Raw genomic sequence first — 20,211 nt, forward strand, 5'->3', positions numbered from 1 at the left:
CTCGTGTTGTGGATGGAGGGAGAGGTTGCGCACGCCATAGGCCTCAGTTTCGCCGCGGTGTCGTCTCATCAACGTCATTCGTGCTACACCATGCTTTTTCGCGATTGCTTCATACGAGAATTTATCTCCTGGTTCTCGCGATTCGATTTCTGCAATCGCTTCTTGAATCGGGTCCATATTGGTTGAGTTTTGACGCGTTGAAGTTTTGTTGTTGTGGTGGTGGGGGTGCTCAACTGGCGATGGTGCTCATCTGGTGCACGGGCACTGTACGATAAACCAGTGGACCTGATAGCTGTCAGATGTTCCTCAGCCGCTGACCACCGATCGTACAGTAGCGAGGGGATCGGGGCTGCAGCATTAGTGGCCGCTGGCGTCGGTACCGGACTTGAGGAAACGTGTATGTATACAACTACTGCGATGGCATGGAAGACGCGGGTTTCGTATAGCTCGTTTAGCCTGTGGTTTCTGGTCGGAGGTGACGCTGCACGGGCCAATCCGGTCCGTGCCGCGGAGAGCCGAACGAGACTACAGTAGGTAAAGTGCTCAATTCCAATACGAACTACGAACACAAAACCTAGTCCGACAATGGGTATTGTTACATTAACCCCGTATAGGAAAGTTACTTACTGTGTAGCGGAAAACGGCACCTGCTACGCTTACACACGGCATGTATGATAACGTAAGGCTGCACTACACGTACCCACATCCTGCTCCTTTTTTCAGCACACTCAAACGCCTCCCGAGTCCATAACATAGTGAATACTCGTTGGAAGTCACTACCCCATATGGCATGTTCCATAAAGGATTGATATAGTGGAGTTCGGACCTAGCATCCAGACAGCCCTGGGACCATCATCAGCATTCAGCAACTAGATTCTGGAAAGCCTTGAGAATCAATTCTGATGAGCGTAAGCAATTGATAAGTAAGGCCAAGTCCATCGTAAGCTTCTACCTCGCCTCCATGCGGGCTCTGCAGCCAATCTGACGTGAGTTGAGGCACCGAGTACGATGACCCGTTCCGCCCGTTGAGATTCGTACATCAGTCTCACAAGACAAGGAAAATGCGGAAAGAATGCCGTACACTCTAGTCCAGCGAAAAATCATCTCAATCCGCCTTCTTTCGTTTGTTGCCCTTCTCGGACTTGCTGGTAGCAGACTAAACAGCTAACTACAAGAAGGCTCAGCCCATCCCAAGCCGTGCGTACATTTCTTTAAGTACATCTTGTGGCCATGTGCGCTGAGGATGGTGTCCCGGTATGTACGTGCCCCGATTGTGATTACATACTCAAGAAGCTCTATCCCCTTCTCTACCTGTCCGTTGTCATAATATGCTGTCGCGAGGTTGCCCTCCACGAGTAGTCGGTTTGGGTGGTACTCTGGGAGTATCCTTGCGGTGACTTTAGCTACATGCTCCCATAAGTCTACTGCTTCCTTCACTTGTCCGTTGACTTTGTATGCTCGTGCCAGCTCGTTCTGTGTTAATATTCGGAAGTGCTCTCCCATCGTCTTTTCTCCTACTTGAACAACGTATTCAAACAGCTCTATCGCCTGCTGCACCTGTCCGTTATCTACATATTGCAATTGCGGGCATGTGCTGCGATTCCAGTCGATCAAGGTCGTCTTCTGCCTGTTTCTCTCATACTTTGACAACGTGCTCAAGCAGTTCTATTGCTTTCTCCACTCGTCCTTCTTCGCGATAGGTTACTGCGAGCCATAACTGCGCTGACAGTTGGGGGCCAGCATCTTCTGTCAGCTTCTTGTATACTTTCATCAAGCGTTCAAACAGTTTCATCGACTTCCTCGGCTGATTGTTGAGATGGTATACTTTTACGAGCTCGTATTGAACAATCAGCAAGTCCGAGTCCTCTTCACCTCGTGTCTCCCTTCGTCGACACGATTCTTGAAGCCATCTCGCTGCATCTTCCATCCTCCCGTCTTCCTGGAAACATCGTCCCACCAATAGAGGTAGAACGGCCAAGTCATGATTATCATTCCCCTTCATTTCATCTAGCAACTGGAGTGCGTGCGATAGATATTCCTTCTACACCGCCCAGTTGTCGCGGTGATGCGATATAAAGGCGTCTATTACATGTTTGACAGCCTCTACTTCAATACTTCAAGCTCGTTCCGTCGTCCAACAAAGTATTGGTTCTTGGAAAACGGGAGGTAGTAGGTGGGCGCATGTCCTGTTGGAATGTCAGCGATGTGCGTCCAAAGCATCTTGCATTTACGAGTGTTATACTAACGGCTTGCGCTGAGGGCCTCATCCATCATGTGCGCCTTCACCACCTCCACTGCGGGAACGACCGACAGTAGTTCCTTCGCCCATGCTGCCGCCGTACCCGCCGCATATGCCTGCCACCGCTCGTTCTTGTGCGAGTCGGCGTAGTCGCAGATACCGCGCACCACGAGGCACGGGAAGCTATTCATCAGGCCCGCCGCCTCCGTCTCGAAGCAGAGCACGCCGCCAAGGTCGGCGCTGACTTGATCACGCTGGATAGCGTCTTGCATCACCTTGTTTCCTGATGCGATGGTGCCATAGTGGGTTACTACCAGTTCTTCTTCATCCTCGCGCGGCACTCGATCCACTTGTCTGTCGACGCTGCACTTGCTGCATGTCTGTCCGCCCATATGGTTGTATGCGGCCTCAAAGAGGACGTCTGGGCCTGTTTTGCTGCGTTGAAACCTAGGGACGCCTTCGAGCTTAGAAAGGTGCTCATCAAGCCTGCTCTTGCCTCGAAGCTCGTTCGCCCGCACTCGTGCGACTGCGGCAAGTAGCATCTGCGGCGGCGAGTTGAGTGCCCCTGATCGTTCAAAGCCGCTTGGTGTTGCCTTGCCCATGTCGTACTGCACCACCCCGCCAAACGTCTTGCTGGGCTGGCTAACCACCACATCCCCAAGGCGGATATCCACATGTTCGCTAGGCACTCCCCCGCCAATGCCCACCATCAGCCCAAATCTCATCCCCTTGAATGTCGCCCGCATCTGCACCGCCACAGCCGCCACAGCCGCCGCCGGATTGTTACCAATGCAACCAGCAGGTAGGCACACAATGACCACGTTGTGCTTGCCTATCGATCCAAGGGCGTACAAGTTCTCGTCCCTGTCAGCCAAGTCACGCTTGAGGTCATCGTGCGCTTCGTCCAGCATTTCCTGGGCGGCGGCCAGCTCGATGGGCAGCGCGCACACCCATCCTACCGTGTAATCTTCGCGGCGCAACTGGCGCGACATGTGCAGTCATGAGAGGAATCTAAACAAGAGGAGAGGGGTCACAGATGGGGAGTTTGAGGGGTGAAATACGGAGGAGTGAAGAAGCAAAGGAGTGAGACAGTGTTGGGCAGCCTGGCGGTCATACCTATTTTTGGCTGCTCAACCTGTCTGTATTCAGGCTCGCTATATCCACTGTAGCCGCCGCCCTCTGAAGGCTGCCATGTCTTGCAGGATGTGATGGCTGCGACGCGAGCCGTCCATTGGTCGTGCCCCTGCAGTTTAGGAATAAGAGCTACCTGAAGCGAGGTTTAGAACCGAGTTGCCGTCTTGGATTTTGACTGAGCTATTCCCAGATGCGTACTGTAGCGAACAACCAGGGGGTATCAGAAAAGCTAGGGGACAACCTGTCGATGGAATTAGCGGAGCGTACAACAGCAGTCCGCCATGCGCGTTGTGGTGTTGGAGGCTGGTGCGTTGGGAGCAGCTATTGAATTGACGCACATTCAGTTTGACTGTAGGTAGTATTGCGGGCCTGAAGACGAGAGAACAGAAGAGAGCATGTCTCGCTACATATGGTGTTGGTTTCTCTTGGGATGCACTTGGTCTTGATGCCTCTGTGGCTGGCGTCAGTGTGTTGCTGCACGTGACCATGGTTATGCACAACCAACCGCACATACCTGTGAGTTTGGGGGCCCCCGCGAGCCCATCAACTCGACTCGCCGCAGCATGCCTTGATGTTTTTCATGACGATGGACTAATAATGAAACTTGGGGTTGAAGACGCGTAGAGGGCGACGGAACCAAAGCCCGCGTAAGGAGCGCCAAGCGCCCCACTAACGCGATCAAGCGTGCCGTCTAGTCGTCACGACTCCGGCATCGCTCTCTTGACAACGACATCTTCATTTTGGCAGTCCCGAGTCCAAACTGGCTTGGATGCTGCACGCTCTTGTTGGCAACAATGGTGGTCCTAGTGGATCTGGAAGACGATGAACCGCCTTCATTGCAAGCCCCTCACGCGTCTGGTCTACTCAACGTCAAGCCACTGCACCACTCTCTTGACGAATCGACGGCAGAAAGTGGGCAGAGCGCGACAGTGACGGACCAGAGGCCGAACCCAAACGTCAATGGATTCAGCGCTGCCCTGAGCTGCTATCCGTGAGCCTTAGCCATTGCATGGACTTGACTCCACGCCTTGATGCATGCTAACCACATTAACCCGACAGGATAGTGAGCCAGCTCGCCGCCCAGCTCGATCTCAACACACTTCATGATCTATCGCGTACATGCAGACAGTTCCGTGCCAATCTGCTGGAGTACCGTAGTCAGCTCGTCAAGCACACGCTGCACTGCCACAACGAAGATGTCGATGTCAGCGACAAGGCGGGGCCGTGGCTGCAACAAGGCCGGCATGCCATGGCACTGGAAGGGAGGCTGACCGCTGGCCGTGTTGGGACATGTGCACGCGATATGGTGGGAAACTGCCAGCGCTGCGGCCTTGTCGTCTGCCGGGTATGACGTTTGAAGGCGTATTCGATCAAGTTGGGGCTAATGCACGCCCGCCAGAACTGCACAATGAAGCCGCCGCCCACGCCTGCACTGCGCGCCCGGCATCGTCGACTCTGCCGCACATGCACCAAGGCGCCGCTTCCATTGCTCATGGCGTCGCAGAAACAGCGCTCGTCATCCGACTCATCCCCGTTTGAGTCGCCGAGCCTGCGCCCAGTGCTTTTTGAAGACGGCAAGCCACGAGCATTCACTGCGCCAGCGTTTGAGCGTACCCCGTGCAACTGCGACAATGTCATATGGTTTTGCGCGCCGTGCGGAAAAGACTTGCGCAATGCCGACACCATGTACGTTCGCGGATGGAGCTGGCGCACGCGCTATAGCCACTATCTTGGGGGAGTCGGAACGGGGGCCGGCGAAGGTAATGAAGGAGTCGAGTGTGGACGGGGCTGCCATTGTCTGGGCGCGCGAGTTGTGGAACACGAGACATGCGAGCAAGACCTTCTCGACACCATCGAGAGGACGCAAACCCCCACATCAGAATCCCCTGAACGCTGGAAGGGCACCTCCTATCTCACCCAGGAGATTGAGGGCATCGGCGGCGTGCTGAAAGTCAAGCTCAAGAAGCAAGTCCGCGTCGGCGAATGCGTCAAGCTGTACGAAGATGAGAAAGAAAAGTCGATACAGTACCTTGAGCGCGAGGTCAAGGGCGAGCTCAGGAGCTGGTGCTCATGGTGTGAGCGCGTCGTTCTGGGAAAGAAGGACAAGGCCGAGATGGCTGGCGGCCGGCCAACTTCCAACGAGTCAAGTTCGACAAACTCGAGCTCGCTGTAGCCACTGGATAGGCGTTGATTATGTGAAGTTTGGACTTTTGGAGAATTATGGATGTGAATATACAAGTTGCGTATTTTATGTCTAATACATGCCGTGCCGCTGTCTATCTTGGAGTCCAAGTTCAACGTCTTTTGCACTGGTTATATGTCTGTTCCCTTGAACCTACCCAAGTGGGCTATGAAGAAGATTTTGTAGAGGGAAAAGACTAGTCTCTAACTTCTACAGCTGGAGACTATGTGCTATGTGACAGAAGGACATCACACATAATCATCATCCATTCACAATCCTATGGCTCTCTTCTTGATGCACTGAACATGTCTCCACGGCATCCGCCCCTTCTTCCCCAGCAGACTGTACTTCGCCATCCCCAGTTCCTTCTGCCCGCCTATAATCGCCAACGACACGTCCACCATTGTGACATCTCAATCTCTCCACCTCCTCTTGCATCTTGTCAAGTCTCTTCTTCGCTTTCTTTTCCTCATCCCACATGCGAGTCAGATCCTGTGCATTTACATCGCCCCACCTAGTCCACCGCTTAACCCGCTTCCGAAGGTCCCTATTTTCTTCGCGGAGTCTAACCACTTCTTCTTGGTATCTCTGCGCCTCACCTTCTACCCCTTCTGTCTGCGCCTCCAGGATCGCACACAGCGTCTCTTGCGTGTCTTTGTACCGGCACCGGAGGCTTTTGTTGATGCTCCGGTTTGTTTCGTTGGTCGTCTTGAGATCTTGGTTTTGGCGGCGCAGAAGCTGGTTCTCGTGCTCGAGCCGAGCACGCGTGTTGACTAGGTTGTGGATTGTGCGTTCGCGCTCGAAAGGATAGGCGAGGCTGGCGCGGTCAATGTGCCGGCGTATCGTGAGGTACTCTGTGTAGAGGTCGATGTAGCGTGTGACGAGGGCATTGTAGGGCCAGGCATTATTGTATTGCTGGGGTACGGAAGCTGTGTGGTTTTTAGACTCTTCAGACATGGGAACCCAGGGCAATACTTGCGGGAGAAGTAGTAGGTTGTGCGGAGGAGACAAAATATATAGACGGCACGTGTTTGCTGTTTGGATTTGTGACGGCATTTAGAATGCCGTCATGTTATAGACATTCTATAATCAGTATATTCGCAGTTGGTTAGAGTTTCACAATGCCGCATTCGTGGCGAAGGATTACTCTGTGACGGATACTCAGACTGGCAGAGACCACAGTGAAAGCTATTTGGTCACTGAAGCAAGAGAGCAGAAGTGGTGCCGAGTGTAACAGATTAGCGAGAACGGACCATTCAGTTCTTTCTTTCACTGCCTGCTCATAGGCAACCAATCTTCACATCGAGTCGCGCCACTGTGGTTGGGCGCCATCGTGACTTCCTCTTTCTTCGCCAAGCCCCGCCTGGCCGGTGAGAACAAACCCACTTTGCTAGTCTCAGCTCCCCTCACTCTCTCGCCCTCCGGCTTCCCCCTCTTTTCTCTCAAACTGTGCTCCACAAGAATCTCGGCATCATGGAAGAAGACGGCCCCAAATGGCGCCTAGGTACGCAGCAGATGAACATGCCTACCTCTGCCTGCTGCTAATGCTGCTTAGAGCATGCAAGCACTGGCCTATCAGTTTGTCAACAAGCGGCATGCAAGCGTAGCAAAGCCTTGATTGCAAAAGGCGAGCTGCGTATTGGTACACGCGCGCTCTTCGACAACGACATTGAGATGCGATATTACATAGCTTGGCGTCATTGGTGAGTTGTCCATCTGCTGGGGCGTGTGAGGCTCGAGATGCGAATGGATAAGCACGTACAAGTGAGGTAGTATGTAATGCTGAAGCATACCTAGGGCATGTGCGACGAAGCATCAGATCCAAGGCTTGAAAGAGACTACTGAGAACGACCCAACCAAGGCGCCTGGCTACGACGCACTGAGCCCGGAGAGCCAGGAGCAGGTGCGACTAGCATTCGAGCACGGCATGCCTGTCGACAAGCAATTCAAGGATATCCGCGAGGATCTGGCCAAGGATGCTCCCAAGTACGGGCAAGAGTATCAGAACGCGATGGCGTACAAGGTCGACCTTGCCGCTCGTGCGGCTGCATGCCGTGGAAAGGATTGCTTGTCTAAGCAGATCAAGATCACCAAGGGCGAATTGAGGCTCGGCATCCTTATTCCCTTTGATGGCGAACATGCATCGACTGTCTACAAGCACTGGGTACGGCATCTTCTCCGCGGGCATGAATCCAGTCTAACACGCACGCAGAAGTGTATCTCTGCTTTTGACCTGGCAAATGTAACGTTATTCTTCGAGCGCGATTCAATCGAAGGCGTAGAGGAGCTCCCTGAAGAAGTCCAGGCCGCGGTGCTCGAGACATTCCAGACGGGCAAGATCGTCGAGCCGCCGGAGCGTGCGATTGAGCCGCCCAAGGCAAAGGCCAAGAAGTCTCGTAGCAAGAAGTCGAAAGCTAGTGCCAAGGATGGAGAGGTCGACGTCACAGTTGTTGTGCGTGGTGCGACTCAGTGGATTGGGCGTGGCAGTGGCAGTGGAGGAGTGGATATAATTTGCGGGGGAGGACAGCTTGCGCCACTTGAAGCGTCGGGGGGGGGGGGGGTCGTGCGCTGACCGCCTTGCCCTCTACAGTACTTGGTAAGACGCGTCACATCACCTTTGGCCGGGAATCTAGAAACATGCTTTGGAACTCATGACAGCTGAAACTGGTCAGCGTCTTGCTGCATCGCTAGGCTCGCTATTCTTCTACTCGAGCGCGCCCTAAGCGTTCGCTACCCTGGTACATATGGATGAGCATGGCTAGCTACAGGCTGATGATCCTCCGTACATGACCCTCCTACATGCTGCCTCGTAGACTACACCACCATGACCATGTCCTTCCGTAATATCGCTCTACTTTATGCCTCCCCAGCCGTCTTCTCTTCGGCACCTGCTGTAACAGCCTCGGCCGGAGCCTCAGCCTCCTCCAACGGAACCGCTCTGCTCCTCGACTTCTTCGGCACGTACGCCTGTTCGGCATCGCTGCTCATGTCCGTCTCCTTGCGGGGGCGCTTCTTGGCTGTTGACTTCTTGGCCTTGGGCGCAGATGAGGAAACCGCTTCTTCGACCTCGATCTCGGGCTCTTCGGCCCGGGACCCTGCGCCGTATATTGATTCAGAAGACGACAAGACGGCGCCATAGTCAGCACCATGCCGGGCAAGATCATCGCCGTAACCTCGTCGTCGCACTTCTCCCAACTGCTCTCGCAGTCCACATACACGATTGTCGACTTCTACGCCGACTGGTGCGGGCCATGTAAAGCCATCGCGCCCGTGTTCCAGAGCTTGGCCGAGAAGGAGACCAAGCCTGGGAAGATGCAATTCGTCAAGGTCGATGTGGACAGCCAGCAGGAAGTGGCCAGGAAGTACGGCATCAGCGCGTACGTATCCCAATTGCCACGACCGAGTTCCGACCGTCGAGTCATGGAAGCCTCCCTCGGGATCTGAATCGCTAACACGGACTGTTCACAGCATGCCCACTTTTCTCGTCATCAAGTCCAACTCGGTCGTCGATACCATCCGCGGCGCAAATCCCTCTGCCCTCACAGCCGCCGTGCGCAAAGCTGCCAGCGATACTTCAGGGCCAGCCGCCTCGGCTGCCTTTCAGTCCAAAGGGCGCACGCTGGGATCAGCGACAGAACCCAGCCGGCCGGTTGGCAACAGTCCGTTTGCCAGTGCACAACGGATGCTGATGGGCAACGGCGGGCTCAGCGATCTGGTCATTCGATTCTTCGCCTTGTACTTTATCAGTCTCTTCGCATTTGACTCGTACAAGGCGGCAGAGGAAAGCCCATTCAACATCAAGGCGAGGCGGTAAAAGAGAAAAAGAGTTATGCAGTTGGATACGGTCTGGAACTGATGCAAGTAAGACGGCATCAAAGGATGATTTGGCGTTGGCACACAAAGAGCAAGGCGTTGGGGGGACATTATACCACTTCAGAGTACATGACTATGATGCATGTTGCCCATTGTTCAAGCTGGTGAAGATGGTTTGAGTACTACAATTTTAGCAATACACACAATACTGTTAGAAAATCAAATTCCTGAAGAAAATAAAACGGCGTGCCGTTGTATCTCTAGCCCTCATAGTTTGCTTCCTCCTCGCCTTGGCGCTGCAACGCTGTATGCAGACCCCTATGGCCAAGCGCTCGCGCTAGACTTTAAGGCGCTTCCTCGTCCTCTTCCTCCTCTTCCTCTTCTTCCTGCACGTACCACCAGAGCCCAGAACGTGGAGGGTGGAGGGTGGAGCGAGGAGGGAGGAGGGAGGAGCGGGGGGCCTTGAGCTTGTCTGAAATCCCGCAGCTCCTCGCTCCTACGGTGGAGATTACCCAACACTTGCAACTCGTATACTTCCAAGCCAGCGCCCAGACACCGCCTCAACAGCAACGCGGCTCGTGGGCTTAAACGAAGGGGGGGGGGCCGCGCCATCACGGACCTATTATCTACATGTGTATTCCCACGCGGGTCCCACGCCATTTGATTCCGAGCTAGCTTTTCACCTGGCACAGGGTAATTGAAAAATGAAAAAAAAGGCGCAGCGCGGTATCTGCCTGTATCTCTCACGGCCAAGTACACCTACGTAGAAATGGCCTCTTCTTTTTTTTTTTTTGCATGTGGATACTAATAAAGCTAGATAGCTAGCTAGCTAGCCATGTCTGCTTGTGCTTGTAAAAGTCTATCGGTGCAACGGACGGGCCAATCTCATCTCATCTCATCTCATCTCAGTCTTACTTACTTACTTACTTACTGCGCGCTGGGCCTAGTATTTTTTTTTCTTGCTTTCGCCCAGGCTTTGGCCTTGGCTTGGCTATGCTCTTTCCATCAATCCATTGCGTAATGTGCATTTGTGGCAAGTACTGTAAGTAAGCGCCAAAGTTGGATTTCAAAGCAACATACTCTCATGACTGCTTTATATGTTTTTTTTGGTTTGTTTAGAGTCTTTTAATATAGCTAGGAAGATTTGGGGGGGGGGAGGGAGCGGTTCTGAACGCGGATATGTACTAGTACTGTTTGTAAATGCGCATGGATTTTGGGTATTTGTTTTGTTTCCAGACAAGTGTATAGCAATGCATGCTTAGGTGCAGGGATGCCATGAACCACAATCCACGTTGCGGACTGGGCGTTTTCCTCCAAAAGCGGAGTCAGACTCCGCATGCATTTCTTGTTTTAAAATTAAAATGAAAAAAAAAGAAAGTTTGGACATGGGAGAATGGAGGGATTGGACTAACTACATACATCTAGGCATGTATTTACTGGAGAAATGAATCCATCAGTTTGGCGTACTGTGCTGCGTCCTGCAGGCCCACCCAGCCATCGCCCTCCGCCTTGCCGTCTGCAAATGCGTACAGACACCACATGACATCTCTTGCGACAATGGGGACTTCTTTTTGGTCCGGAGTCCAGTCCCAGGCTACATCTTTCACCTCGTTGGTTTTGTAGTCATGGACCTGGATTGTTACGGGCCCGTCGCGTTCGCTCGCAGGCAACACCATGCTATTCGCTGACGTCAACTTGATCTCGCCATGCTCGCAGTTGATAGTCCATGTAAGAGCGGGCGTGCCGGGAAAGGGCTGACCACGGCGGAAATGGAAAGAGAGCGTTGCATCAGCGGCTGTTTGGGGAGATGGAGCCAGCGCGCCGTGGAAGGAGAGGAGATCCGGTACATCTGAGGTTTTGTGCTCGACGATTTCCTGGGTAGATGGATTGCGTATGGGGATGTCGGGGCGCTGGATTTGGGCTTTGGAGTGCAGGGTTGAAGGGTCCAGGTTACCGAGGGTGGATAGGACAAAGTCCAAAACTGTGTTTGTGTTGGTAAGTAGCAATCTGATCATTAGGGACACCTACCATGCCCCACTCCAATGGCAATGGGATTCCCGCCGACTTTCTTGTCGGTAAAGTAGGCTAGGCCCGTGGGCAGAATCGCTCTTTCGATGGTGCCGCCAAAGGCCTGCACAGTAGAACTCAGTACTTTCCCCAGATCGCCGTTTCCGCCATCGAGAATCTCGCGTAGCTTGATTACTTGGGGAGCCCATCGTCTCTGTAAACCCACTGCAACTCTGGATCTGCTCTTGGTTGCTGCCTCGACAATCTCATCAATTTGTTCCTTGTTTGCAGCAATCGGCCATTCGACATAGACATCCTTGCCCGCTTTCACGCTTGGTAGGATAGTCTCGTAGTGCCTGTCGACCCTGGTGTTGCATATGACAAGATCAATGTCAGCATCTGCTGCAAGGTCTTCTGCAGAGCCATAAGCTTTTGTCGTAGTAGGCAGCTTGAATTGGTCAATTGCCGACTTGGCAGCATCAACACTGCTATTCAGCAATGCGGTGATGGTGATTTTAGAGCGGCCGGTGGGTGTAAAGAGGCCAGGCAGATGTGCAGCGGCTGCCCATGATGTGACGGCTGAAGAAGAGAGCCCAATCAGTGCGGTACGTAGGGGTAGAGAATTGGATGGCATCTTGCTATCTTGCAACGCCCTTTACGTCTATGCTGCACTATCCATGATGATACAGCAGCATTTTATCCTGCTTGGGCCGTTGGATTGGTCATGCTAGACATTTGTAAGCTCACATTGGCAAAGTGCAAAGCAAGAGGGGAAAGTGTTGTTTTGAGGCGCTGCGATAAGGAATGATGATCAAGCACAAATTGCACCTTCAAGGCCGGCGATGGTGTAATATCATGTGACTGGATGCACCAAGGGCAGCCGGCTATTGCGCTGCTTTGGGAGTGAGGTTCGTACATGCATCCAATGCTGTCTTACGACGAGGCTGTGCAGCAGCAGACAGTGATTAGGGGCAAGGATTCATGCATAGCGCAGCCTGATGGGCATGGGTGTAGGTGTAAGCCAGAAGTGGAGCTGGACCTTTTAGCCATGAAACATAATATTACGCGCCAAGACGATTGTCAGCGGGGCCCGGAGAGGCTGGCAGCTTGCGGACTGGATTGGGTCCTGGCCATGAACATGGATGCTGGAGCGCGAGCAGCGGTGGTTGGCGGATGCGTATGTACATGTATCGAGTGGAGATGATCTGGCACCAGTGCTGTCCGCGTAGGTGTGCTGTAGGGTCCATGTGGGATTGCCGATAAGAATGGCTCTGTGCGACGCAGCGGGCGTGGGTGGTGAGGTGGCAAGGGAGGTGGCAGCTTGAGAGCGAGTGGGTGGTGGTGAATGTGGTAACGGGGGAGATGGCGAGATGACTGCAGTGAAAAGGAGGGCCCCGATTAGTGCGCGCGCCTGGCCGGAGCCGAGCCACAGCCGCTAGCGCACGCGATCTTCGACCACGCACCCCTGTCTAACGCGGCTGCTGCCTCGACCACTCGCACTCCGTCGATTCGGGACCCGCGTACAAGGCATCCCAACGTTGACGCTGCTGCTTCTGGCTCCAATGGCCCAGCTCGCCACTACTTGTCGACCACCATGCCGCCTTTGTGCGCAGCCGCCTACACTTAATCCTCTGCTTTCCCCCCCTCCCCCTCCCTGCCTGGGCCCTGGCTGTAGTCGGCTTTGTTCTTTTTGCCACACTACTTAGCTATCTTGACTGGCCACCCGACCCCTTCCGCTCGTTCCAGGCGTGCTGCACACGTCCGCGCAAACATGGCAGGCCCCATTACCGCCGTCAACAAGCTGGCCCTCGCCAGCGCCGTCTTTGTCATTATATGTCTGCTCATTTTCTCCACCACGACCGGTCTCCGCGAAACCAGCACAAAGGTCGTGGAGCAGCTCAAGGAATCAGCCAAAGAAACGACAAATAACCTGTGTAACAACGATCGCCCCGTCTTTGGGAAACCCTCCCTCAGCGACTCGTTCTTCCGGCTGTACGAGCCCATACGCTATCCGGTAGACGAGCCGACATATACCGATGCGTCGGGCAAGGTCCACGAGGTCAAGGAAGATGCGCCGTGGTGGCGAGAGCCACTGAGAAACCAGGTCTTGATCGTTGACATTGACACGCGGATACCCGACAAGGAGAATGAACTGTGGAACGAGCACCGACTGAACTGGGAGACGATGAAGGCCGAGGGCGACGGTGGCATGGTGAGCGCCAGTTTCATGAACCACTTCTTTTACGGTATGTCCCCCCATGCTTCGCTCGTCGCAACGATACCAACCGCCTCGCAGCGCAAATCCACGGCTACGACTACCGCTTCATCAACGCCGCCGACATGGAGGGTATGCACAACACATGGGTAAAACCACACGTGCTGTACTCGCTTCTCAAGTCGTACAAGTTTGTCATCTTCATCGACGCCGACGCCACGATCCAACACCTTGAACTCCCCGTCGAATGGCTGTTCAACCGCTGGGGCATCACACCCGACACGAGCATTGCCATGCCGCTCGACACGCGCCAGATTCTCAATGGCGACGAGCACGCTTCCGAAGACAGCCGCGGCAAACTCGCTCTCAACACGGGCGTCGTAATCGCCCAGGCGCTGCCCCACACCTTTGACATGCTCGAGGCTTGGAAAGAATGCCCCACCAGCGATCGGTACCCTGAATGCAAGCAATGGGCAAACGAGTGGTCGCACGAGCAAAAGGCCTTTTCCGAATACATCCGCTACGACTTCAACCCCAACGGCACAAACATTGTTGAGATTCCCTGCAACGATGCCATGGGCTACCCGGGCATCACCGACCATTCGTGGATCACGAGTAAATGCACGGGTCAATTTATCCGCCACCACACCATTGACAAGCACCGCACGAAGAAGAGTACCGAGGCAGCCATGATGCAGAGTCTGACGGATCTGCTGCATCAGGAGTTGCATGGCAAGAGGGACACGTATCTGGTCAAGGAGAAGGTGGTTACAGACACAAAGGGGAATGAGCCTGAATTGATTGGCTTGTCGGGATAATGTTAAGGACAAGAAAAAAGCAAAAATGTGGGGAACAAAGAGTGCAAGCTGCGTTTTGTATCATGATTTAAGGGTAGAGATTATTACGGCCGGTGTTTGTGTGGATAATACCCATTTCAATTACTGTTTTGAGAAGCCTTTTTTTTTACTCGACTGGATTGCTGCCCTGTATTGAACGTGTTGGATATTGCTCAATGTTTTATCGCTTTAGGATAGTGATACCAAGCTTTTTCCTGCAATACAGCATGGCATGGGAAAATGCCGCTTTGCAGCTCAACCCTTTCTGTAGCGCCCCTTCCCCGGCCACCAGCCACTGACATCACATGGTCTGCAAAATACACGAATAACGTGCTACCATCTTGTGCACTCGTGGTACCGAGGCGGACGCTAGAAAATACACCATCAGCTATCATACATGGCTCAGAGTGAGGGTAAGCGCATTTGTCATGCGTAACTCGACTGCGTCCTACTCCACTGGGTTAGTGCGAAATAAACGCGGATGCGGAGGGGGGAAGTCTTGGTATTCCATTAATTTGTGAGTGGGGTTTCCAAATTGGTATGGGAATTCAAGAAGCAAACCAGTGGACTGAAATCAGTGGAATGGTTCAAACGAGATGCTCGGATTGGCTGGTGCTCTATGCCTTGGAATGCAAATTACCAAATATGGAAGTCCATATCTAGGGTCTAATGTGTAACATGGAATTTCAAATGGAAAATCCATGGCAACACACATGGTTTTGTAAGCCTTGGTCGTGTTAATGCAAGGTTGATGATTTAGCTGGGATGGATACTCGAGCCCTGCATGCATGTTCCATACATAGACTTGGGGTATCCCCCCCCCCTCAACGGACCGCCCACGTCGCCATTCCCAGTGCGAGAGCGCGAAGTTTCGGAAGCCAGTTTGACACCGTCACAAGGCACGAACATGTCCGGTCCGAGAAAAAGCGAGTCCTGCTGGTAGTGGAGTTTCGGAAAGTGCTCGGCTTCCGAGGATCCGAGTTGTTAGGCTCGCAGCTCGTGGACTGCACCGCCGACCGTTACGCCAGGGATCATGGCTGCTTGGCTGCATACCTAGACGACACAAGCGCATAGGCGGGTGCTGCTTAATACAAACCTTGATGGAATGACGTAGTGTGTGGGTTTGTTTCGGAGTCGTCTTAAATCTATCCAACCTGCACATGCTCTGAATTGGATCGATCCATCGTGTTTATCCTGGACGAGCAAACTCATTGACCAGATGATGCTAGATGCAGCTCGTTGAAAGACTCGGGACAGCCTTGCTCAGTAACAGGTGTATACATAGGCGGCAGTCCCTGGGCAATGGCTAAATCCTTGCTGGCTTCGGCTGGCACAATCTCCACGTTCTCTAGTCACATGTCAGCCGATTGTAAGAATGAGGACTTCATCTTCCGGGTTACCACCGTTGGACGACCCGGAGGCCATGGCTTACTGTATTTACCATGGCTCTGTGCCTCCTCTCGACAAGCCTTGATGATTTCGTGCGTGCAACGGCCCCGCACATTGCGGTAAAGTGGAAGAAGTAGCCAGGCAAAACGGCGGGGGCGCAAACACTTGGAGCGTGTTGCGAGGGAGCAGACGGCGCTAGTCCCAATGGGGCTCGGCACAGGCGGGGCAGGCTAATCCCTGGCAGGTGGGACCGAGGCATGTCTGCGAGTCGGCGGCGTGCCTGCCAGATGTCAGGATGCAGGCCATGCCATGCCATGCGGGTGCGGGTGCGGGCGCGACTGATACATATAATAGTCGGCCAATGCTGCCCCTCTGCCTCCTGTATTTGACCCCCCCTCGTTTCCCTTCCATCCCCAATTCCACACGACACAATGGCTCAACTACCCCCCTTTGAGCACACGCCCATGGACGCCATCGCGCCCACGTGCGCCAAGGTGCGCGCCACCTTTCTCTCGCACAAGACCAGGCCGCTCGAGTTCCGCATCCAGCAGCTGCGCAAGCTCTACTGGGGCTTCAAGGACAATGAGGAGCTCATCAAGGAGGCCTGCAAGCAAGACCTGGGCAAGCCGTCGTTTGAGACGTACCTGACCGAGATTGCCTGGTGCATGAACGACTGCATCTGGATGGCCAACAATGTCCCCCGCTTTGCAAAGGACGAGAAGGCACCGGACATCGCCCTGACCAACAAGTTCATGAACCCACGCATCAAGAAGGATCCACTGGGTGCGGTCTTGATCATTGGGTATGCTGCCCCATGGCCATGATGTAGGGCGACACTGACGGCAACAGAGCGTACAACCTCCCCATCCAACTCACTCTCAGCCCCCTCGTTGGCGCCATCGCAGCCGGATGCACTGCGGTCGTCAAGCCTTCTGAATCCTCGCCCCACGCTGCCGCTATCATTGAGAAGATCCTGCGTGATTCGCTCGATCCCGACTGCTACACGTGCATCCAGGGTGCCATCCCCGAGACGACGGCTCTGCTGGACCAGAAGTGGGACAAGATTTTCTACACGGGTGGTGAGGCGGTCGCCAAGATCATTGCGAAGAAGGCAGCCGAGACACTCACACCGCTGACTCTGGAGCTGGGCGGCAGGAACCCCGCCATTGTCACCAAGCATGCGGATCCGAAGCTGGCTGCCAGGCGATTGTTGTGGGCCAAGACACTCAATTCTGGCCAAGTCTGTCTTAGCCAAAACTGCACATTTGTCGACCGCGAAATCCTGCCAGCCTTCCTGGACGAGATGAAGAAGCAGCTTCAAGAATTCTACCCGGAAGGTCCGCGCAAGTCGCCCGACTACGGCCGCATCGTCAATCTGCGCCAGTTCCAACGCATAAAGAAGATGGTCGACGACAGCAACGGTAAGATTGTTCTTGGTGGCACCATGGACGAATCCGAACTCTTCATCGAGCCCACGGTTGTCCAAATCAACGACATGAACGACAGCATGGTCACCGCTGAATCCTTTGGTCCGCTTCTACCAGTCCTTCCGGTTGACAACCTCGACGAAGCCATCAAGATTGCAAACGAAATCCACGACACTCCGCTCGGAACCTACGCCTTTGGCTCAAAAGCAGAGATGGAAAAGATTCTCAAGGAAACACGCAGTGGCGGTGCCTCACTCAATGATGGCTACTTCCACGGCTCCATCCCCACACTTGCATTTGGCGGTGTTGGAACGAGTGGTCAGGGCTCTTACCGAGGCAAGGCGAGCTTCGACTGCTTTACTCACCGCAGGAGTGTGACTACCACCCCAGCCTGGCTTGAAAGCCTCATGGCTGTCAGATACCCGCCATACACGCTCAAAAAGCAGAAGGAGTTTGTGAGTATGAACGACATGAAGCCAAACTTTGATCGCGATGGTCTACCCCTCGGGTGGGGAACATGGTTTATGGGCTTTGTCGGCGTGAAGAGTTTGGCTGTTGTTGTTGGTAAGTAAACAATCATCTGGAGGCGAAGTAAAAGTCCGCTGACATGTTTCAGCGGCCGCTGCCATCAAAATATACCTGCAACGGAGGTCCAAGTTGTAAACAGGATGACTCGCTTAGTCTTGACGCTTCTGGATGTTTGGCATGTTTGTCAGCGCTTGGGTAACTGCATTCGAATTTATGAGTAAATGCAAGAATGGAGGTTATGTAGGGTGTGAGTTGTTTTATCGTTTGATACCAGTACCATGGTTCACGTTGTCTTGGCTATCTTGGCATTTCCTCGATTTTACGATGACATCGCTTTGCGATATCTATACTGTTTTTGTTGAGACATTGAACTTTTTCGGCAATACCAAAACTTTGTGTATTGTCCACTCAATATCTACAGTTTTCCTCAGTCGTGATTGAAAGTCATACCTTTGGAAATTTGCTCCCACCTCAATCGACTCCAACACCAAACAGCACTCAGCTTCCCACCAATAACAAGCATAAGTTTTGCTTTACAGAGTTCATGACATTCGTTTATTCCATTAGCCAGGGACAAGAAGACTCACAATCGCAAATGAACCAGCAAACAAGTAGTCTAACCATTAGTCTCACGACCAAACACGCTCATTTGCAAAGAAAGAAAGAACACGAGTAAAAAACATACAGTATATGACAAGACTGCGCACAATGCCACCAGCTCCATCACACCCAACCCATTTTCGCAATACGGTAAGATTGCACCGACCATGACCACAACGACATGTCGGCCAGAAGCACCAACCCAGCACTCCAACATCAACACACGGAACGAAGCAAGCAAACGGAATTCAGGCGTAGAAATCCAACCAAGGCGCCACGGGACATACGACGTACACGTCGTCTCGCCACATGTATATCCAAATCAGCATCATGGTTCACATTTCCATTCACATTCAGACATACCCTCTCCCTCCTCCGCTTCTTCTCCTCTCCAACACGAACACGAACACGAAACCAGACGCAGAACTAGACATACCGATCAAGAACGAGAGCTAGAACGCGAGCGAGCAAAGAACAAAGCTAAAATCGCAACCACACCCATTCAAACCTCCACCAAAAATAGCTCTTCTCCTCTGCCCCTCCCAGCATGGTTCACGGCCCGAGATCAGCGTCCGAGTCCAGATGTAGATGTAGATACTGGATATGTTGACAGCAACAGGAGTAGGAATAGGAGGAATAGTGTAGCAATGGCGGCAGCGGCAGCGGCGGAAATAGCGCATCAGAGTTTATCGCGAGATTTACACAGCATGTATTCTTGCACCCCCTCGTCCGCCTCTTTTTCCGCCTCACGCACCTCCTTCTCTTCCCCATATTCCTCGTTTCCATCGTACCCATCTAGAAAAGCTACTCCCAGTCCCAGTCCCAGTCCCAGTCCCAGTCCGGGTTCTGATGCGCAAATACATCGAGCCATGCACATGCATATACGGGATAGACACGACACTGGCAAAGAGCATGTTTCTGTTCGGTCTATGTGGCAGCGGCAGCGGCAGTGGCAGCAGAGGGGACAGTATAGTGATATGTGTAAAGCGGGATATGAGGGGGTTTTGTGCGGGGAATATGCACGAGATATAGGGTACACCACTGCTGCTGCTGCTGCTGTTGCTGGGGAGCGGGTGGCTAGAAATGGGACTGGTAATAGGATAGTGCTTGTGGAGAGAAGGGGCGAGAAATGTGTTTTTGTGAGGCGGCGGAAGCAATGAGTTGTCAATCAGTAAGGGGGGCAAGAAATGATGCATGGTAGATGTGGCTGTGTAGATTGACGAAGAGAATGTCTTATTAAAAAGCAGATCCGTATTTTGCATATTGAGCCGAGACTTTGAATGCGAATGGAACGTATATCAGATTTTTCATCGCTACAAATGTGAAGAAAAACTTTTTTTCGATTCTCCAAGGGCGCTTGATCATGAATTGAGTAACGAGACCCATACTACAACACATGATGAGAAGAGGGTTGCGCTGATATACCATGACATGACGTACATACATACATGCATACATGCATACGTAGCAAAGATAGTCCTACAAACAAGTCTCCAGTCTGTAACTCAGCACAAAAGGCCCACATGGGACCAAACCGAAATAAAAAAAAAAGTAAACGACATAAAATACAGCCATTGATACAAGTGAATTGGAACATCGCTGGAGCCAACACACAACAACACTACATGATACATGGTAGCGTAAGAAAGGAAGAATGAAGAGGAAGAAGCGAGAGATAGAAGTAGTAACATCAGGGGTATCCACCGTTAAGCCAAAGATGAGCAAACAAAAAGTCAAATCATAAAAGTCGTATATGGGAGGGGCTTTCTTGTCTGCGTAAAAGAAGCCCCGCCAAAAAAAGAAAAAGAAAAAAAGAGGTCATACAGCGACGCAACGCTATG

At 52.9% G+C, this 20,211-nt stretch overlaps 12 protein-coding genes across 12 annotated transcripts; 8 read left to right on the forward strand and 4 right to left on the reverse strand.

Moving 5' to 3' along the window:
- Positions 1-2,103: 2,103 nt before the first annotated feature.
- SETTUDRAFT_108506 (uncharacterized protein) lies at positions 2,104-3,231 on the reverse strand (the record flags this gene model as incomplete). Its single annotated transcript, XM_008026227.1, has 2 exons — positions 2,104-2,186; positions 2,247-3,231. 2 exons carry the CDS (start codon positions 3,229-3,231, stop codon positions 2,104-2,106), a joined length of 1,068 nt encoding a protein of 355 aa, XP_008024418.1.
- Positions 3,232-4,167: 936 nt separating this feature from the next.
- Positions 4,168-4,368, forward strand: SETTUDRAFT_108607 (uncharacterized protein; the record flags this gene model as incomplete). The annotated part of the gene is made up of 1 exon (XM_008026228.1): positions 4,168-4,368. One exon carries the CDS (start codon positions 4,168-4,170, stop codon positions 4,366-4,368), a length of 201 nt encoding a protein of 66 aa, XP_008024419.1.
- Positions 4,369-4,469: 101 nt separating this feature from the next.
- SETTUDRAFT_168704 (uncharacterized protein) lies at positions 4,470-5,615 on the forward strand. Its single transcript, XM_008026229.1, has 2 exons — positions 4,470-4,718; positions 4,773-5,615. The coding sequence occupies exons 1-2, from the start codon at positions 4,623-4,625 to the stop codon at positions 5,544-5,546; spliced, it is 870 nt and encodes a 289-aa protein (XP_008024420.1). The 5' UTR covers positions 4,470-4,622; the 3' UTR covers positions 5,547-5,615.
- A 201-nt stretch (positions 5,616-5,816) lies between these two features.
- SETTUDRAFT_39020 (uncharacterized protein) lies at positions 5,817-6,512 on the reverse strand (the record flags this gene model as incomplete). The annotated part of the gene is made up of 1 exon (XM_008026180.1): positions 5,817-6,512. One exon carries the CDS (start codon positions 6,510-6,512, stop codon positions 5,817-5,819), a length of 696 nt encoding a protein of 231 aa, XP_008024371.1.
- A 516-nt stretch (positions 6,513-7,028) lies between these two features.
- Positions 7,029-8,278, forward strand: SETTUDRAFT_27830 (uncharacterized protein; the record flags this gene model as incomplete). The annotated part of the gene is made up of 5 exons (XM_008026160.1): positions 7,029-7,059; positions 7,111-7,258; positions 7,353-7,719; positions 7,768-8,007; positions 8,228-8,278. 5 exons carry the CDS (start codon positions 7,029-7,031, stop codon positions 8,276-8,278), a joined length of 837 nt encoding a protein of 278 aa, XP_008024351.1.
- A 363-nt stretch (positions 8,279-8,641) lies between these two features.
- SETTUDRAFT_168705 (uncharacterized protein) lies at positions 8,642-9,587 on the forward strand. The gene is made up of 2 exons (XM_008026230.1): positions 8,642-8,932; positions 9,024-9,587. Exons 1-2 carry the CDS (start codon positions 8,703-8,705, stop codon positions 9,367-9,369), a joined length of 576 nt encoding a protein of 191 aa, XP_008024421.1. The 5' UTR covers positions 8,642-8,702; the 3' UTR covers positions 9,370-9,587.
- A 1,214-nt stretch (positions 9,588-10,801) lies between these two features.
- On the reverse strand, positions 10,802-12,009 carry SETTUDRAFT_149972 (uncharacterized protein; the record flags this gene model as incomplete). The annotated part of the gene is made up of 2 exons (XM_008026231.1): positions 10,802-11,349; positions 11,397-12,009. The coding sequence occupies 2 exons, from the start codon at positions 12,007-12,009 to the stop codon at positions 10,802-10,804; spliced, it is 1,161 nt and encodes a 386-aa protein (XP_008024422.1).
- Positions 12,010-12,982: 973 nt separating this feature from the next.
- Positions 12,983-14,674, forward strand: SETTUDRAFT_168706 (uncharacterized protein). The gene is made up of 2 exons (XM_008026232.1): positions 12,983-13,621; positions 13,672-14,674. The coding sequence occupies exons 1-2, from the start codon at positions 13,147-13,149 to the stop codon at positions 14,406-14,408; spliced, it is 1,212 nt and encodes a 403-aa protein (XP_008024423.1). The 5' UTR covers positions 12,983-13,146; the 3' UTR covers positions 14,409-14,674.
- A 360-nt stretch (positions 14,675-15,034) lies between these two features.
- SETTUDRAFT_168707 (uncharacterized protein) lies at positions 15,035-15,523 on the forward strand. Its single transcript, XM_008026233.1, has one exon. The coding sequence runs from the start codon at positions 15,192-15,194 to the stop codon at positions 15,498-15,500; it is 309 nt and encodes a 102-aa protein (XP_008024424.1). The 5' UTR covers positions 15,035-15,191; the 3' UTR covers positions 15,501-15,523.
- Positions 15,524-15,634: 111 nt separating this feature from the next.
- SETTUDRAFT_27834 (uncharacterized protein) lies at positions 15,635-15,851 on the reverse strand (the record flags this gene model as incomplete). The annotated part of the gene is made up of 2 exons (XM_008026161.1): positions 15,635-15,774; positions 15,827-15,851. The coding sequence occupies 2 exons, from the start codon at positions 15,849-15,851 to the stop codon at positions 15,635-15,637; spliced, it is 165 nt and encodes a 54-aa protein (XP_008024352.1).
- Positions 15,852-16,241: 390 nt separating this feature from the next.
- SETTUDRAFT_168708 (uncharacterized protein) lies at positions 16,242-18,126 on the forward strand. Its single transcript, XM_008026234.1, has 3 exons — positions 16,242-16,617; positions 16,665-17,806; positions 17,859-18,126. The coding sequence occupies exons 1-3, from the start codon at positions 16,247-16,249 to the stop codon at positions 17,903-17,905; spliced, it is 1,560 nt and encodes a 519-aa protein (XP_008024425.1). The 5' UTR covers positions 16,242-16,246; the 3' UTR covers positions 17,906-18,126.
- Positions 18,127-18,537: 411 nt separating this feature from the next.
- Positions 18,538-19,530, forward strand: SETTUDRAFT_39026 (uncharacterized protein; the record flags this gene model as incomplete). The annotated part of the gene is made up of 1 exon (XM_008026181.1): positions 18,538-19,530. The coding sequence occupies one exon, from the start codon at positions 18,538-18,540 to the stop codon at positions 19,528-19,530; it is 993 nt and encodes a 330-aa protein (XP_008024372.1).
- Between the last annotated feature and the right edge of the window lie 681 nt (positions 19,531-20,211).

This window comes from Exserohilum turcica (assembly GCF_000359705.1).
Source record: "Exserohilum turcica Et28A unplaced genomic scaffold SETTUscaffold_17, whole genome shotgun sequence".
In the NCBI taxonomy this organism is placed as follows: Eukaryota; Fungi; Ascomycota; class Dothideomycetes; order Pleosporales; family Pleosporaceae; genus Exserohilum; species Exserohilum turcicum.

Excerpts from the sequence above, each read along its gene's own strand:
- SETTUDRAFT_168706 (XM_008026232.1), top strand. The coding sequence starts at position 13,147 with ATGGCAGGCCCCATTACCGCCGTCAACAAGCTGGCCCTCGCCAGCGCC. Across the intron at positions 13,622-13,671 it reads CATGAACCACTTCTTTTACG|CGCAAATCCACGGCTACGAC; the intron begins GTATGTCCCCCC and ends ACCGCCTCGCAG.
- SETTUDRAFT_168704 (XM_008026229.1), top strand. The coding sequence starts at position 4,623 with ATGGCACTGGAAGGGAGGCTGACCGCTGGCCGTGTTGGGACATGTGCA. Across the intron at positions 4,719-4,772 it reads GCGGCCTTGTCGTCTGCCGG|AACTGCACAATGAAGCCGCC; the intron begins GTATGACGTTTG and ends CACGCCCGCCAG.
- SETTUDRAFT_168707 (XM_008026233.1), top strand. The coding sequence starts at position 15,192 with ATGGATACTCGAGCCCTGCATGCATGTTCCATACATAGACTTGGGGTA.
- SETTUDRAFT_168705 (XM_008026230.1), top strand. The coding sequence starts at position 8,703 with ATGCCGGGCAAGATCATCGCCGTAACCTCGTCGTCGCACTTCTCCCAA. Across the intron at positions 8,933-9,023 it reads AGGAAGTACGGCATCAGCGC|CATGCCCACTTTTCTCGTCA; the intron begins GTACGTATCCCA and ends GACTGTTCACAG.
- SETTUDRAFT_168708 (XM_008026234.1), top strand. The coding sequence starts at position 16,247 with ATGGCTCAACTACCCCCCTTTGAGCACACGCCCATGGACGCCATCGCG. Across the intron at positions 16,618-16,664 it reads GGTGCGGTCTTGATCATTGG|AGCGTACAACCTCCCCATCC; the intron begins GTATGCTGCCCC and ends TGACGGCAACAG. Across the intron at positions 17,807-17,858 it reads GAGTTTGGCTGTTGTTGTTG|CGGCCGCTGCCATCAAAATA; the intron begins GTAAGTAAACAA and ends GACATGTTTCAG.